This window comes from Styela clava, chromosome 6, assembly GCF_964204865.1.
Source record: "Styela clava chromosome 6, kaStyClav1.hap1.2, whole genome shotgun sequence".
NCBI classification, from domain to species: Eukaryota; Metazoa; Chordata; class Ascidiacea; order Stolidobranchia; family Styelidae; genus Styela; species Styela clava.
In genome coordinates this window covers 14,317,200-14,333,675 of record NC_135255.1, presented here as the reverse complement: position 1 = coordinate 14,333,675, position 16,476 = coordinate 14,317,200, and the positions used below count along the sequence as shown (strand labels likewise).

General features: G+C 34.3%; 2 protein-coding genes across 5 annotated transcripts; one reads left to right on the top strand and one right to left on the bottom strand.

The window, feature by feature from the left end:
- The first annotated feature begins 553 nt into the window (after positions 1-553).
- Positions 554-10,605, top strand: LOC120330708 (uncharacterized). 4 transcript variants are annotated; one of them, XR_005567873.2, is made up of 14 exons: positions 554-874; positions 1,091-1,235; positions 1,702-1,874; positions 2,090-2,197; positions 2,611-2,757; positions 3,088-3,255; positions 3,727-3,886; positions 4,582-4,721; positions 4,916-5,023; positions 6,364-6,492; positions 7,273-7,358; positions 7,866-7,937; positions 8,798-8,847; positions 9,259-9,329. XR_005567873.2 is itself a non-coding variant. In XM_039397602.2 (13 exons), exons 1-12 carry the CDS (start codon positions 704-706, stop codon positions 8,826-8,828), a joined length of 1,566 nt encoding a protein of 521 aa, XP_039253536.1. In that variant the 5' UTR covers positions 554-703; the 3' UTR covers positions 8,829-8,847; positions 9,259-10,605. The 4 variants fall into 4 exon arrangements, 3 of the variants coding, with proteins under 3 accessions (XP_039253536.1, XP_039253534.1, XP_039253533.1); XM_039397602.2 differs by lacking the exon at positions 7,866-7,937 and having other exon boundaries at positions 9,259-10,605; XM_039397600.2 differs by lacking the exon at positions 8,798-8,847 and having other exon boundaries at positions 9,259-10,605.
- A 484-nt stretch (positions 10,606-11,089) lies between these two features.
- LOC120330709 (uncharacterized) lies at positions 11,090-16,140 on the bottom strand. Its single transcript, XM_039397603.2, has 10 exons — positions 15,730-16,140; positions 15,251-15,373; positions 14,791-14,905; positions 14,494-14,604; positions 13,824-13,879; positions 13,261-13,375; positions 12,871-13,016; positions 12,314-12,453; positions 11,958-12,049; positions 11,090-11,648 (listed from the first exon to the last, which is right to left on the bottom strand). Exons 1-10 carry the CDS (start codon positions 15,967-15,969, stop codon positions 11,188-11,190), a joined length of 1,599 nt encoding a protein of 532 aa, XP_039253537.2. The 5' UTR covers positions 15,970-16,140; the 3' UTR covers positions 11,090-11,187.
- Positions 16,141-16,476: the final 336 nt, after the last annotated feature.

The window sequence follows — 16,476 nt, the reverse complement described above, 5'->3', positions numbered from 1 at the left end:
GATTGTGGAAAACTAGTGCTGCCTCTGGAATATGGATCGCAAAGCGTTGTCATGTATGATGGAACACTGTGAAGTTGTTTCTTTTATTTTTGTATCTATGCACACGTGCGTTGTTATTATTATTATTTGCTCATGATATTTTATTTTGAATACGTTTGCGTCCACGTTCGTCTGGAAAACATCATCACCTACTATCATTTTAGCTATATAATGATATTGAAAGTAAAGTATACCTAGGTCTAATTAATTGACAGTAGCAGTTGTGAAAACCCCTGCAAACATATATATGATATTTAGACCCGCCAATGATATGAAACATGTCATTCTTGTCATTGCAATCGCGGACAAATCAAGCGAAATTCCAATAATAATTTTTTATAAACTAAAAATAGGTTTCAGCAGATTTTTCTCACGGATATTTGTATCTTCTGTTGCACACGAGACCTATATTTGACATATGAATAAGTTTTCATCGTATTTCCTTTCACGCTAAATAAATATAAAAAATGCAAGAGCTATCTATCACCTCTGTTGCCCTCTCGTGTTCAATATCCCTATCGTCGTGGCAACACCAAGCGCTCGAGTGGAATCGTTTCGGAATTTGGAGTTACTGCGATTGCAAATCATTTTACACTTCTCAAACTTTTTTCGGTTGTTAAGCTGCACGAGAAGTAAATATCCAAGATAAAGTTTGATATCCAATATGCCCGAGCCTGGTCCAGAACCAGGAGAGGGGGCGGGGGAAGTTATTACTAACGGTAAAGATGAAAACGCTCCAGAAAATATAGAAAATCAGGAAGATAATCTTCTCGATATCAGAGCGTCACCTACCGCAAGACCACAAAGCAGAGGCAGTGTATCTCCAACTCGAAAGGTTAGTTATAGTTTTTTTTATCCTATCTGATAGTAATATATATGAGCAATACAATCTTCAGCACTCTCTTTACAGCTTTAGGGTTTAAGATCATATCCAATATACTGATATATAACTTTGTTTTCTAAAATTCTCACTTTTCTGGTAATTTGTTCACTTTGCATGCATTGCTGTTGTTTTGCATATGTTAAATTTATCAATTAATTTGTTTCTCAGACAATAAGTCGAATCAGCAGCGCACATTCGACACAATTTGCTCGTCCTCGCAGTGGTTCGTCTCAAGGATCTGTTGAGATACGTGATGACAAAGATGACGATGCTGCAAGTGATGGCGGATACGACACAGATCTAGAAATTGAAGGTTCATTTCTATACTGCAGTACTAGGCTATGTCCAGTTGTTATATTGACAGCTCAGAGAGTTTGCAGGTTTTAACAATATATGGGAAAACTAAAACAGAATCAAAGTAGGAAGTTATTATATTAAATTATCAATGTATTATATTTCATACATCAATACATTAAAATCATCAAAGATTTATATACTGGAAAGTATTTTCACACAGTATTATACAATTGCTCGCAGTGCCAATTTTTAAGCAAAATACTGAAAAGGAAGAATAAAACCATAGCATAACTATAATATTCGTATTGCTATCCTAATTCAGACATATTATATTTGTTGTTTCAATCAACCTAGATGATTTCTACCACACATAATCATTCCCAATAACTTTTTAGTTCGATATATTTATTAAATATTTGGCCGTGTTTATAATATATAACATATTTATTCTATATATTGTTTTTTTCCAAAATTTTATTCAGCGAATCGTGAAGAGTATGATACAACTGGAAAAACAACTTATAAAGAAGCCTGTAAACAATTTGGTGTTATCCCTGTGTCTTATTTCTTGCGTCATATGCAAGATACAGAACTTATCATGAGACATCATGGACTTGGTCCTGCAGGAGGAAAAGCTATTGCTGTGTCACTTGTGGTAGGATATTACTCATATTTATATTCGAACAAAATAAATTAATTTTATTTGTTTAATTTTTTTTATGAGTCTGAATAAAGTATATAAAAACATGCAGGACATACATAGTTTAAATTATTTCAAATTTTTTAAGATTATTTTTTTAATTTCTTTGACTAGAATTCTGTTTTACAAGTATTTTTTTCTGTTATATATTCTGTTAATCTTTGTTGCAGTCCAATACAAGAATTTTGAAATTGGATCTCTCTGACAACTGGCTAAGTGGAAAAGGTGGTGCAGCTATTGCTGATATGCTGGAAGAAAATTGTTATATAACGGAACTGGTATGTTTAGAAAAGTTTTCTCACAGAGCTTCAACTTTTTCTCTGTGATTGTTTGGTTAAACAACATCTAAAGAACTCGTGTGATATTAAAGAAGCTTAATTATGAGCAGGGCTGGGCGTAACTTATGCGGGATATTCGAAACAAATTGCCGGGGAAAAAATTTAGATAGAGATTAGGATAATAACTAAAATTTAAATTTGTAAAAAAAATAAATTCATCTTTACATTTTATTACCTGGTACTGAAACTTATATAACAGAAGTTCTCACTATGAGTTTGATTCTTTAGTTGGTTTCAACTTCTTCCAGATTAATATTCTTCATCACTGGAATTAGAAAATCTAGTTAATCTATCAATCTACAATTGATCATTACATATGGGGATATTGCATTCTTTTATTTTTTCAATTCTAGATTCTTTCTGATAACAAGCTCGGGTACGATGGAGCAAAAGCAATTTGTGCAATGTTGCAAAAGAATGACAACATTAATCGAGTCAACATATCTGGGAATGAATTCGCAAGCAAAGCGGCAGAACCTATTGCCGAATTGTTAATGTCGGTAAGAAATAAGATTTGGTCGAATTATTGAATATAAGAATTATAGTGATTGAGTCTAACATTAGGATAAACAGTCTGCAATTTTTGATATGTAGGATCAGTAATAACAAATGAACATAGGGGTTCAAATGTGCTACAAGAATCAATTTTTGCTTTTGGATGCTTTTGGATTTCAATTTGAGTTTTTTGCATTACATATTTTATCAGTCCATTCTTACTTTGCCAGCCCTATTATAAGGCCATCAAAAAAATAAAACTCGAGGTACAAGAAAGATATTCTTCCAAATTACTGATCCATTTAATCTAAGTGCTAATATTTTTGTTGATTTAGAATACGCAAAAAGTCGAGTTCCTGAATCTTAGTGAAAATCATTTCGATGAGCCATCTGGGGAAATTCTTGGACCAGCTATTGCAGAAAACACATCTATCAAAGAAATTAATTTGAGTTGGAATTATTTCAGAAGAGGAGGTGCTGTTGCAATGGCTAAAGGAATTGGGGTAAGTTTTGAAATGTTTGTACTTTTAGGACATTTTATAATATTGGCTCGGTGGTGTGGCGCATCATGCCAAGTGCTAAGAATATGTTTCCCACGCACCTTTAGGTGTGGGTTTGCTGGTTAGAATCTTGTGTGGGGTAAATATGTACGGGAGGATTGTTGGACACGGCCATAGGGTAGTTCACGGAACCAATATTCCAGATTGTTCAAATAAATTCACTGGCATGTTTACTCATACCTGGCAATCCCACTCTGTAGTTCTTTATAGTCTCAGTAACGCATTTTAGCGGCCACCCTTAATTTTGCTCGGAGATCAATCTTCTTATCTTGTTTTTGAGTGAGTGTGTGTGCTTTAAAAAGAAATTCATTAAAAGTTTCACCTGTAAATTACAAATTGAGGTGGTGGTTTGTCTTCACGATAGGCTTCCTATGTATCTTTGTTCATTCTTTTTTAAATGATCTTTTTTTTCAGGCAAACATCTTCTTAAAATCTGTGAATATTTCATGGAATGGAATGGGATTGGAAGGTGCCACCACGCTTGGTGAAGCACTGAAAACAAACAATGTTTTGGAAGAATTGGATGTTAGCAATAACAGGATTTCTACTGAGGGTGCAATACTTCTGGCAAAAGGTTTGTGTGAGAATATCATTCAGTGATATTACATGGACTTGATCTGCCTGTCCAGCAAGTACAGAGTTCTTATTAAATCTAAAACAGAAAAGCATCACAAAGTTCTTTAACCATGACCATTATAAGCATGTTGGTGCATTGTGATAAACATTAAGAATATGCTTGCCATTGTATTTTTAAATACCCTGTGTGTGTTTGCGGGCTTGAATCCCATGGGCCTGAATTATGTGCAAGAAGATTGCTTGACAGTCCTCGTCACCAAAGGGTGGTTTACTTAACCGCTGGTCAGTTACGCCTTTCTCCACCATCAAGTTCACCTATCTGAAACAGATAACTGACTTACTAATCCCATATCCAAACTCCGATGCACCAGTAAACAGACAAGAGGATGTGGTTCGCCATATCAGTAAACCATCTTATCGGCTTTCCTATACTCCTACTTATGAAAATAATATCCTATTTGTGATAATAATATTTTATACTGACAGTTACAATATGTCGAAGAAAAATGGTTGTTATTCCTAATCCTATGGCGATTTTAACTGTAAAATGAATGAATGACCATGATTCACCATATGATTACGTCATCTTATTAATTTTCCCTTTCAATTTCTTTGTTCAGTTATTGTTAAGATTTCATATAGTTATTAATTACGATTATAGTATTATTTTTTAATCATACAAAACTTCTGCAGGATTGCTGGTAAATGATACATTGAGAATTCTCCACATTGGGAAAAATCCGATGCAATCTGCTGGAGCATTTGGTATATTGACTGCACTGAAAGAAAACTCTGGATCTGCCATTGAACACTTGGGTTTTACTGATATTGTGGTAGGATATATATTTTATGGTGGCACCTGAAGTTAGAAGCATTGAAATTATAAGTATATCGGGGCTGTCGCCGTCGGTATTACAATCTCTTTATTTTTCGTTATGTGTTGTAACTTATTCAAATAAATTTTTACATTTGGTTCATTTTCAATCGAAATATTCCATTATGCAATATTTGTTCTATTTTTCCCCAGGTGAACAAAGACTTTGTAGATCTGGAAAAAGAAGTCAAAGAAAACAGACCAAAATTAGTAATCATCCATGGCGGTGCTGAATCTGAGAAAAAGAAACCAAAAGCTAGGGTAAGAATAACTTCAATATAATTTTAGGATAGGATAGGATTTACATATTTATCCCGGGGGAGAGGAAAGCCGATAAGACGGCTTATCCATATGGCGAACCACGGCCTCTCGTCTGGTTACCATTCCAAGTCGGGTATGGGATTAGTTATATTGTTTGTTTTCGGAAGCATGGACTTGGTGGTGGAGGAAGCCGTAACCGACCAGCGGTTACGTGAACCACCCAACGACGGCGAGGAGTCCAGCAATCCTCTCGCACATAACCATCCCTGCATGGGATTCGAACCCGCGAACCCATGCAGAGTAATTAGAGGTGCGGTGGCGAGCGTATTCCTAACGCTTAGCCCGTTGAGCCACACCGCCGCGCCATGCTCGTTGTTGTGGCTCATTGGGCTAAGCATTAGGAATAAACTTGCCACCCACCTCCCGTTACTCTACGTGGGTTCGCAGGTTCAAATCCTGTGCGAGAGGATTGCTGGACTCATCGCCGCCATAGGGTGGCTCACAACGGTTACTGGTAGGTTACGGATTTCTCCACCATCAAGTCCATGCATCTGAAACATTTAACTGGCTAGCTAATCCTATACCAGATACGGACTAGTAACCAGACAGGAGGCTGTTGTTTGTCATATGATTGAGCCGTCTTATCGACTCTTTTTCCTCCGGGATAAATATGTGAATCCTATTCTATTTTATATACGAATGGTATCAATTAAATGGGAAACCACAATCGTTTGCTCGTTTATCAGCCAAGGTCTGTATAAGATTAGTTAACCAGTTAATTGTTCTATTTCGATGGGATAGACCTAAATGAACGCGGAAGCTGTGATGTGTAATCGACTAGTAGTTAAGCCAACCGCCCTGTAGTGGTAAAGTGTTTAGCAATCCTCCTGCACATGGCTACCACCCACTATATTCAAAACTATGAACTGTGCTAATCAGCAACATATGGGCCGGCGGTGTGATCATGCTAAGCATAGGAATCTGCTTGCCACCGCACCTCTAATTACCCTGCATGGGCTCATAGGTTCAAATCCCATGTGGGGATAGTTATGTGCCAGGGGATTACTTTATTCCTGGCTCCGTTGGGTGGTTCATGCATGCAGCCGCTGATCCATGCACATAAAAACAAATAACTGGTTAATTAATCCCATACCCTCATGGACTGGTATCAGGACGGTAGGTCGTGGTTTCCGATATGATCAAGATGTGTTATCGTCTTACCCCTCCCCCGGATACATACCATATGTATATCCTATGTTTCTAACTTTAGAGCGGTCCACCAGCATCTCAAAACATAATGTGCTTATTACTTTTATATCACTAATCAACCTTGTCTTTAGCCCGACCCAATGACAAAGATTCGCAAATATGTTGAAGAAAACAACATGAGACTTGTTGATTTTTTCAATTCTTTTGATGAAGACAGTAGTATGAGCATCACCAGAGAAGAATTACAGAGAGGAGTTGAAGTAAGAATGTTTTAATGTTCTGATTCTTTGACTATTTTATGTGAAAATTTTTTTTGGTTTATAAAAATCAGTTTAAAACAAAGTTACAGTGCACCTCTGGAAATAAAACAGAAGCTCATTTGATAAGTCATGAATGTCCACCGGAATTTACTTTTATTTTTTTATTCGTCATTTATCACTTCGTCTAGTCTTATCATTTGTCAGAATTGAAAAAACTGTAATATTACAGGTTTTCCGAGGCCTTTGAGTTTCTTAAATCTAGGAGAAGCTGAGGTTAGGACATACAATGATTCAACCCACTCGCGATGCCAACCTTCATGCAAACATAACAACAGATAATACCTATTTACCTTCACTGAATAAAAAATCAAATTTAATTGACAGTTACCGGTAAATCTTTTATCCCAGGGGTGTGCAACGGCCCATGTGACACTAATTTACATTTTTTCCCATCAAGCATAAAAACCTGATCCGACAGTTTATGTTTGAAAAAGCACTCACATGGATAAAAATATGTAATGTTTTCTTGCTATCGTCTTTTTTCACCGCATTGCTCGGTGCATTTATTACTGTAAGACTAAGCGATAATCGCATTCTCTTGCCTTTCCTGCTTAATTTTATGTGTGGCCTAGCTAGATGTCTGAAGTTGGTTATATGGCCGCTGACAAAAAAAATGTTGCACACCCCTGTATTATCACTTTGTGAGTGATTAACAGCAGACTACATTTATTAAAGTACTTTGAATAACTATTGAAAAATTATATATTAATTACATCATAGCAAGCTGGTATTATGCTGACGCAAGATGAAATGAAACAACTCTTAGAACTCCTTGATAAGGATGGTGATGGTGAAATCAACTACAGGTGAGACCTATTCTTTTTACATTTGCTATTGGTTTGTTTGTGGATAACACAAGTGTGTGTTGACTGTTGGGTTTACCTAAGTTCTTGTTTAACTGTGTTACATTTAACTGTGTTAACTTACCTGTTCTAACCTAAAAATAAATTGCATTGGCATAAAATCCTTGGTAAAACTGGATTATGGAATTAATGTGAGGGTAAATTGAAGTGTAAATTTCCTTGATGGGGTGTATTGCAGCAGCAGCAATTACTTTGCGTTGAAATTTCCGTAATTTCATCCATAAAAATCCTCCTTTTTATATGAGTTTAAAAAACTACTATGTGTGATCTTTGTCATTTCGTAATATTGCTTTCTCAGTTAAGCAATCTTTTCATGCATAATCGTCGCCCATAATCCTGGTTTTTTGCGGCTCTAGCTTTGTGTATATGAACAGGCAAAGCATTGTTCAATACGAGCTATGAATAAAAATAAAAATAGCAATAGTGCATCATAATGTTTGATTTGTTAAGAGTTTCTTCATCCAAAACTCGATCAGGTGGTTTCTGATGGTAGAACGTGGTCGATACAGTGGTTATACAAAGGTAAATGACCACAAGGCACAAACACTTTGAAAAATTGCACATGCACCATAAATACTATATTATCACATTCACCAAATTACAATAATTACAATTTCTCGTCTAATTGATCTATAATTTTTATTTTCTCCCTATTCCCTATTCTGACCCAGGGTAGGCAATTGGGAGATTTTAGTCCTTTCAAAAATAGTGTTTTTCTGTATGTCAGTATCGGCCTGTACAAACCCTTATTTAGAATTGGAAAATACCTACCGTATTTCACAGATCATACAGCGCACCATCAATAAATTGCCCAGATAGGGATTCAATCCACACATAAAGAACACCAGGCTATAAAACAAAACCGGTACTGTAGTGTAGGCAATGGAGCATAAAGCACTACAATATATATACAGGGTGTCCCAAAATAAATGAAACCCATTAATTTGATTACCAATTTTGTGGGTTTTATTTATTTTGGGACACTCTTTTTTATACATTGTAAAAATTAAAATATTTAAAGTGTGCCTTATGGTCTGTCAAATGCAGTACAATAAAAAACTATTATTCATATGTTCTTATCATATCCAGACAGACCAATTTCTGTTGGTTGTTTACTAAAATAGTGTATAGCAAAGTTTATATGAAAACAATTGTTTTGTATTCAAAGTCACTATACACAAAATTCATCATTTGTACACAAAGTCGTATAATTTGCCAAAATATCTATGAAATCCTGAACATTGTCTTGCAATTTGTATTGTTTTTGGTGTTATCCTTGTTAATAATATTGGGTTTTATTATAATTTGCCAATTTGAATTTTTTTACATTTTTGAATAACCTGCATGATGTGTTTTGTTGTGTTGCATGTGTGTTATTCCAGAATAATGCTGGCAGTTCTTGAACTTGAATGAACATCTTCACCTTGAAAAGGTAGGTTGGTTTTCTTGTAGCATAGTGTGTAGTTATGTACATGTAATTGGTGTGATATATTTTATTGTATTGTTGTTCAAGAAAATTTGGTATTTTGAGTCTGTGATAATTAACAATAAATGCTAGTTCGACATCAGCCACAGAAATATTGTAAGTTTCGATGAATTACATTGGAATTAGATAAGCCATTTTCTTCCATCAAGCAACCATGAAAAAGTTTGCCCTATTGGCTGGCTGTCTTACTTGGCCATTTTTCAAGGTGTGCAACATGATGGACTGTTTTCATATCTATTTGTATGATTCAGTGTTTCAAAATTCTGTTATTGAAAATCCAAATTTTAATGATCATTCTTTATCGCCCATTATGTATTATTTATTGTAATTTCCTTATTTTAAACTAATTTTTTGCAGCGAACTTGTAATTGGAAATCTTGAATATTTGCAAAAAGAAAAAGAGAAGAAAGACAATGAAGAAGAAGATGCCTAAAAATTTGTAGTTTCTTATTCACTGCGTTATAAGCACATGTATTTGACCACCACAAATTAGTATCTTGGATCCTAATATCTATTTGTCAAAACTATACTTCTTTTATGAAGTTCTAGTAATTTTACAACTTTTTTAAACATGGTTTATGTTCATATTACTAACACACTTCCATTAGAAAATTTTCACCAAAATTAGCCATTATCAGGAAGATTTTGTATCTGTATTCTGTTTTTCATGATTTTCCTATAAACCTACCGTAAATAATTGTTTTTCACTGCAAATATTTAGTCAATTAATTCGGTACAGGATGGCTATTTCAGACCTTACACTCATTCTTTTTGTAGTCATCAATTTTGTCAAAATCAGTGATAAAGCCACAAAACTATCCACGCACACAAAATTTTGTATCCTCACTTTGAATATAGTAAATACAGGACGTGCGTTACTGCTATAAAAGTTACTGTATTTCAGTTCTTATGCTTTTATTTATGAATTGATGCCATTATCTGGTTTCTTGTAATATATTTTGTGTGTTTAGATTTCTAGTCGGTCTTCATTTATTTCAACCCAAACACCTACTCCGTTGTAATTTCTAATGAGTGAAGTGCACATATTAAGTGAACTCATACAATTTACTTATAATAAAGTTTTTTAATGGTGTATTGTATCGACTGGAGTCTGTATCTACTTCGAAATTTCCTCATTGGAATTTGTGTCTTCTGACGAGGAAGATTTACAGACCGATATATTTATATATAATTTTTGATGTTATATTAGCAATGTTTACCTATTTTGCTTCTAAGCCTGCTTAATTCCACTTTGTGCATTTACCTATTTAACCCTACATTGTGTCATTATCACTTCACTGTGTTATTTAATTTGAAAGATGTATTAAAGGGGGATAAATTTTGTTCAGTATTTTTAACTGTAAACAAATGCCAGGCATGTTTGACAGTGGGATAAACTTCATACACATAAACGTTACATTAGACTCTAATATTTATAGTATATTATTAACCTTCCATATTTTAGATAACAACCCTTTGTTCTGAAACAAACCAGATCATAAATCAAATTCTAGTTGTTCTTCTAAGTTTTGAAATGAATGAAGTTTTTTTTTTAAATTGTCTGCTTTCAAGTTTGTGTATTTTTTTTTATATCTGAAATACTTTGCTATAGTAGTGTCTCAAATGTTTGGCTTATTATATGTATTTTTCACATCCCTTTGTGCAAGTGCAGCTTTGGTATCGTAATAAAGTTCTAAAATTATTTATTTATATCGAATTTGTATGCAAATATGTTTCAACAACAGCGAAACAGTAAAATCTGTGGTTTTCAAATTGAGATACCGGGAGTACCGTCAAGAGTACATTGCCACTTTCAAATGCACATTTCAGTTTTTCAAGTTCAAAGATGCGACTATTAGAAGCTGAATCTGAATGTTATTATAAATATTGCTTGTATGCATACTCTTTACTAGGATTAAGAATGTTTAAGTTGAGTGAGAGGTCAAATCGCAGAACGTTACCAATTTAGTGCTACATTTAAAAAAATGCTGATTAAAAGAACACCCAAATATTAAATGTTGTTTAGGTATGCATGTATAAATTAATACTGCATCATATTTTAAGCCCTAATAATGTGGTCTCATCTTTGTGTTACATGTTAACATAAGTTTAAAACCCTATTATTCATAGAAGTTTGGTGTTCTCTGATGACCTGACCACACCCACCGGTCCTGGCACAATTTACAACTGAGTTTTATCAAATGTATATACGCAACTTTTGAATACAGTGGTTCAATATAATACTTGTTAACAAGAGCAAAACATAAAGAACTAGCCCTTAAAAAATTATGAACTGGTTACAGAATTTGAGCTTAGAGGAGGAATTGGTTGGGTTACAGAAAATGGGGAAGTGACATGGGGTGTGTGGCGACTCAAAACATGTGAAGGACTCAATAGAGGACGAATTCCGATATCGCTTTTTCCACTGCTAGATGGTGGACCAGAAGCAGCACCAAGCAGTCTTAAAGTTCTGCCACCTTTCGTAGTGATCATCACGTTTCCTATAATAGTTCCATCATCCCGTAGAACCGGTGCTTGTCGTAGTGGTCCCAGGGTGCGTGATTCCGCCCCCTTTTTGGTTTGGTCACCCTCCGTAATCACTACTCCTGGTGAGGCATCGATACTTTCAATTAACGAAGGGGGTAGAGGTTCAACATTTGGATCTTCATCTTTTCTTCTAAATGCTGGTTGGTGACGACTGTGAGCAAAACTTCTTTGTGTGCTTTGTGCTGTCATTCGTGTTTTCCCTGTAATTATAAGCAAAATTTTGACTGAATTATGTGGATTATGCGTTGTGATTTATGAATTTGAATTTAAATCAATAATGTTGAGAAATTTGCATATTTCAAGGTTCAATTTCTGATTTGGTAATCAATTTCTGCTAATTACCTACTACTGAGTATTAAATGCTGATCTAGAAACTTGATTAAATTCTTATTCTAATTAAATTGCATGCGACAGAGAATTAATTATTTCAGAGGAATTTAAATCTTGGTACAGTTTCTTGAAGATTCCAGCTAATCGTCTTGTGGTTGTGATACAAATAATAATCTCACCTGTCGGTATATTTCTTCGTGGAGAAGGAGGAGCAGGAAGTAAGTTTTTAGGTTGTTCTTCTACTGTTTGTTTTTCTTCCATTGGCACTCGACTGGTATGAAAAATATAAGTAAATTAATTGGTAATGAATTAATGTTTTTGGTGCAAGGCATAATTTACCCAGTACAGCTGCATAAATTATGCCTACACCCCCAAATGAGGGAATCATACCACAGAAATTTGAATAAGCAAATGTTTTTTTTGGAGGATCTATTGAAAATATATCTATATCCACATTTATTTATGCTTTATATGAATGTCATTTCCCCACTGGTTTTCCTTGGTAATGAAATTATAACAGAACAGACATTATTACCTTGGTGAAAGTCTTGTTCTTCTTGCTCTAGGTTTCCATTGAATCTTCGCTAGTGATCTGAGCTTTCCTGTTCGCATTGCTTCAAGTCTTTGTGCTGCTGCTTCAGCCTCTGGATCTATAATGCTGTAGTTAACTCTCACCTGTAAACAAAATGTCACAAATTATTTTAAAGCTTCAACATAGAAATTCAAAATACTGTATCTCCGAATAGCAAGGATGACCAAAAACACAGCTTAATCATAAGTTAAACCACTCTTGACTGGTTACTATTCTGGGTCAGACATTAAAACAGCTAATCAGTCAATAGCTCCAAATGTATGGAACTTGGATGATGGAAGAAGCTGTGACGACCAAGAAAACCTGATGCATATACTCATTCCCTTCGGGATTCGTACATGCAAAGACGTGACTGAGTAGTACAATCTTCAGTTATGCTGATTATAGGGCTGAAATAAACTTATGAAGCTTGTCTATGTTCTGTACAAACTAGTTAGTTTTACCACAAAACATTCATTAATGTAAATAGTAACTTTAGTAAATGTATTTTTTATTAGTACCTTATGGGTTGGAAGACTTTTTGTGTCTAGTCTCATAACAGCCACAACATTTCCTTTCTCATCGAATGTAACTTCTTTATTACCAGGTGGACGACCTGCTTGCAGTTTGAGTAATGATTTTTGAGACGGAGATAGATGTGCGCCGGCTGAAAAAAATCAATTCTTAGTGGATTATTCAAGATTTTTATTACCGGTATATATTTTAAAAGGAATATATGGATAATTGTTTTCGAAAATACCACAAACTCGATTCGGAACGATTTTTCATATCTAAAACGTGTGGAACCACCTGCTATTTATTCGATTGTTTACGTCGATACATTACTATTTGATTTAATCATAAATTTCAGGTTTCCTCTATAGATCTTAACAGCATAAATAACTACTTACGTTCTTTGGGTAAATCAAGATCCGATAATTCCCTTGCAAATAAGTCACTTTCACTCTGCTCCAAAGTCCTTTCCATCTCTCCAAGATGAGCAGAAGGTAATCTACCAACATGTTTCTGAACAAAAAAATAGCATGAATTAATTTATAGTGTTTATATACAAAAGTAAAATATATTTTTGCCACAGACCAATGATAAGAAGATAAGTTTTATCATTGGTTTTTTGAAACAATACAATCACATATCTGGCTTTTATTTATGCAAAAATATGATAATGATACAAAACAAGGAAAAATTCTACTACACATCTGCAACAACCAGTATGATCATGCAATTGGGATATTGCAATTTCCAGTTACATCTGCCTCACATGTTAAATAAGTAGTGATATGCTATATACTCAAATCCACTTGTCATATTTTATCCTTAGTTTTGGAAATATAATCTTACATGATTACATTTGTCGCCATTGGGACCAATCAATTCGAGATCATCTTACGTATTGACCATGCTCATTGTTATCTGATAACTGGTAAAAATAGTCCATTTATTTTTATTACATTACCTTGTATGTGAATTTCTTTTTAACAGGTTTTTCTACTGGTTTCTCAACCTCTTTTTCTACAAAAAAATTACAGTAAAGATTGGTCTACTATCAAAGAAGTAATCAAATATTCATCATTGATGGATGCTTTTAGCAATCAATTAGATTTTCCAACAATCATACAATGCCCTTTTTCACATTTAATTCAATACTTTAAAAATCTGAACCTGTAACACCCTGCAGTGTACTAACATCCAGTATAATTATCCAAGAGCCAAGGTCAATTTCATTTCTATAATAAACAAATATTGGGGCTCCCGAAGTATGCGAACCAAGATGGCGGACATCAGAATGTAATATGTGTACTAGGTTAGGGTTAGGCCATAATTTTAGGTATAAATACTACGGGAGGCTCTTGGCTAGTCTTCCAACTGATAATAGGACTAAAATAAGGAAAATTGGAAAAAAATTATCGCCTAACCCTAACCTGTTACCCATGTTATGTTCTGATGTTCGCCATCTTGGTTCGCATACTTCGGGAGCACCCAAATATTAATATAAAATCAAAATTTCCGTCAAGGAATTGAAATGTTTCCAAGATGTCCTGCGTAGTTCATTTAATTTCAACTTGATAACTATACACTTTTTAAATGATTTAAATGATGGAATGCTGAGAGTAGGATTTACAAACCTTTTTCTTCAATAACTGGCTTTGTTTCTTTTTCTGTTTCATGAGTACTGAGTCCTGTTCCTAGTGATATTGTTTCAGTTCCAGTATCATCAAGTGTTCGAACTTCTTCATCTTTAAATGAAAATAGTAGTAATAAACAAATTATAGAGGATGTAGAAGGTATTAATATTATGAAAAATAAGTTCACCGTGATATGTAAAACTTACTCAAAAAATTGCGTAAGTATGAGTAGCAATCCTCGTGATGAAAGATCAAAAAATACCGAAAGATGCCTAAATTAATATATAATATTAAAACCTGGTTTTTCCAATATTTCTTCTAACAAAGGTGGCATTTCAAATTCAGGAGATTTTGTGAAAATAATTGGCACAGATCCTTGTGCCCACGAGTCTATAATTCCTGGCTCTGGTTCCTATGAAAAAAAGAATAATACTAAATGTTAAACAGACAAAGAGAAGTAAATTCAGCAAAAGGAATTAACACATTCAATATTATAAATTTAAAAATTTCCGACAAACAGAATAGGAAAATAAAAAGTAGTTTGTGACTCCCATTTTTGTAATATGTTTGGTGAGTTCTTGAAATTTTGTCTCAAAATAACAGAACAATTTGGTAAAACCATCAATATCACCAGTTAAATACAAAAGAATAAATAAACATAAAAATACCTAATACACAATTTTTCATTGATAACTCAAAGCAGTAAAGAAATTACATATTCGTAAATGCAAAATAAAATAAGATGAACTACACTTACATTATCTTCAGCCCATCCATGATTTACTTTGACATCAAGTTCACCAACATCATGACTGAGAAATCTCCATTCAATGATATCTAGAAGATCATCTTTGGCTTTGAACACAGTGTATGGTAACACCTTAATTTGAAAGTTTAAATTTTATAAATTGGCATATTACAACTGTTAGCTAACCATGCATAAAGTAAGTGGAATACAACTTTCATTTTCTGTGTAAATATTCCAATTATTTGTAAAATTGTTTGTTTTGTTCATTTGTTGCTTTTGTCCTATAGTAAATTCCTGAGAGCCTTTTTTTGCAGCTCAGAATCAAGAGTATGGAATGAGAAATAGTTTTATTCATCCCAATTAGATAAACAACATACAAAAGTGATTAAGCTGTTTTCAAACACAAAAATTCCAACCAAGCTTTGTCATTTTACGAATTCTGAATATGCAATTAGAAAGAGACTATTATCAACAATAGATTTACTTGCCTGCTTCCACACATATTTATCATAGCATTTGTCCATTGTAATATCTAAAATTTCCTCAACAATTTGTGAAACAAACTCATCGTCATCTTCAACACCGGAAATTTTATTCCAATCTGCTACTGTCATTCGCCCAGGTATGATATCATTACTGACAGCTGGGATAGACACGGATTGTGCCCCGCCACCACCTCTACTCGCCCCCTTTTCTCCCCTCGATTTACTGTCTTTTTGTCGAGACATTTTGTTTTCGGTGTGTCTTGTCAAATGCTGCCTCTCGTAAGTAGAAGTTTAAAAATTCACCTCACTTTTCTCAAATCTTATTCTTCTATAATCTATATCAACATGTTTTGGACGATAAAATAGACTCAGTGCAACTGGAGGTGGGAAGTCCACGAACTATTCTATCAATCGTCATGGAAACAACACGGAACTCTTACGACACCTAGTAGAGAGTTGGTGCCAATTTAACTACACTGGACACGATCATACAAAACAGCATATTAAACAGTTGATTCTTCCTAAACCGTAAACTTTATGACCGATACGGTTTGAATCCGCCCGCTTTATGTATTTTATACTTTCTTGGAATATATATGAAACACTTAAACATCATGTAGGCCTACCCTGAATGACTGCGCGATCGGCACCTTCGCCCACAGCCCTAGGACGATGCTCGGTAACACTGTGTTCTGTAACCAAATAGTCGCAATATGTTTTGATGCAGCGTACCTTTTTTCTCTCCCGTTG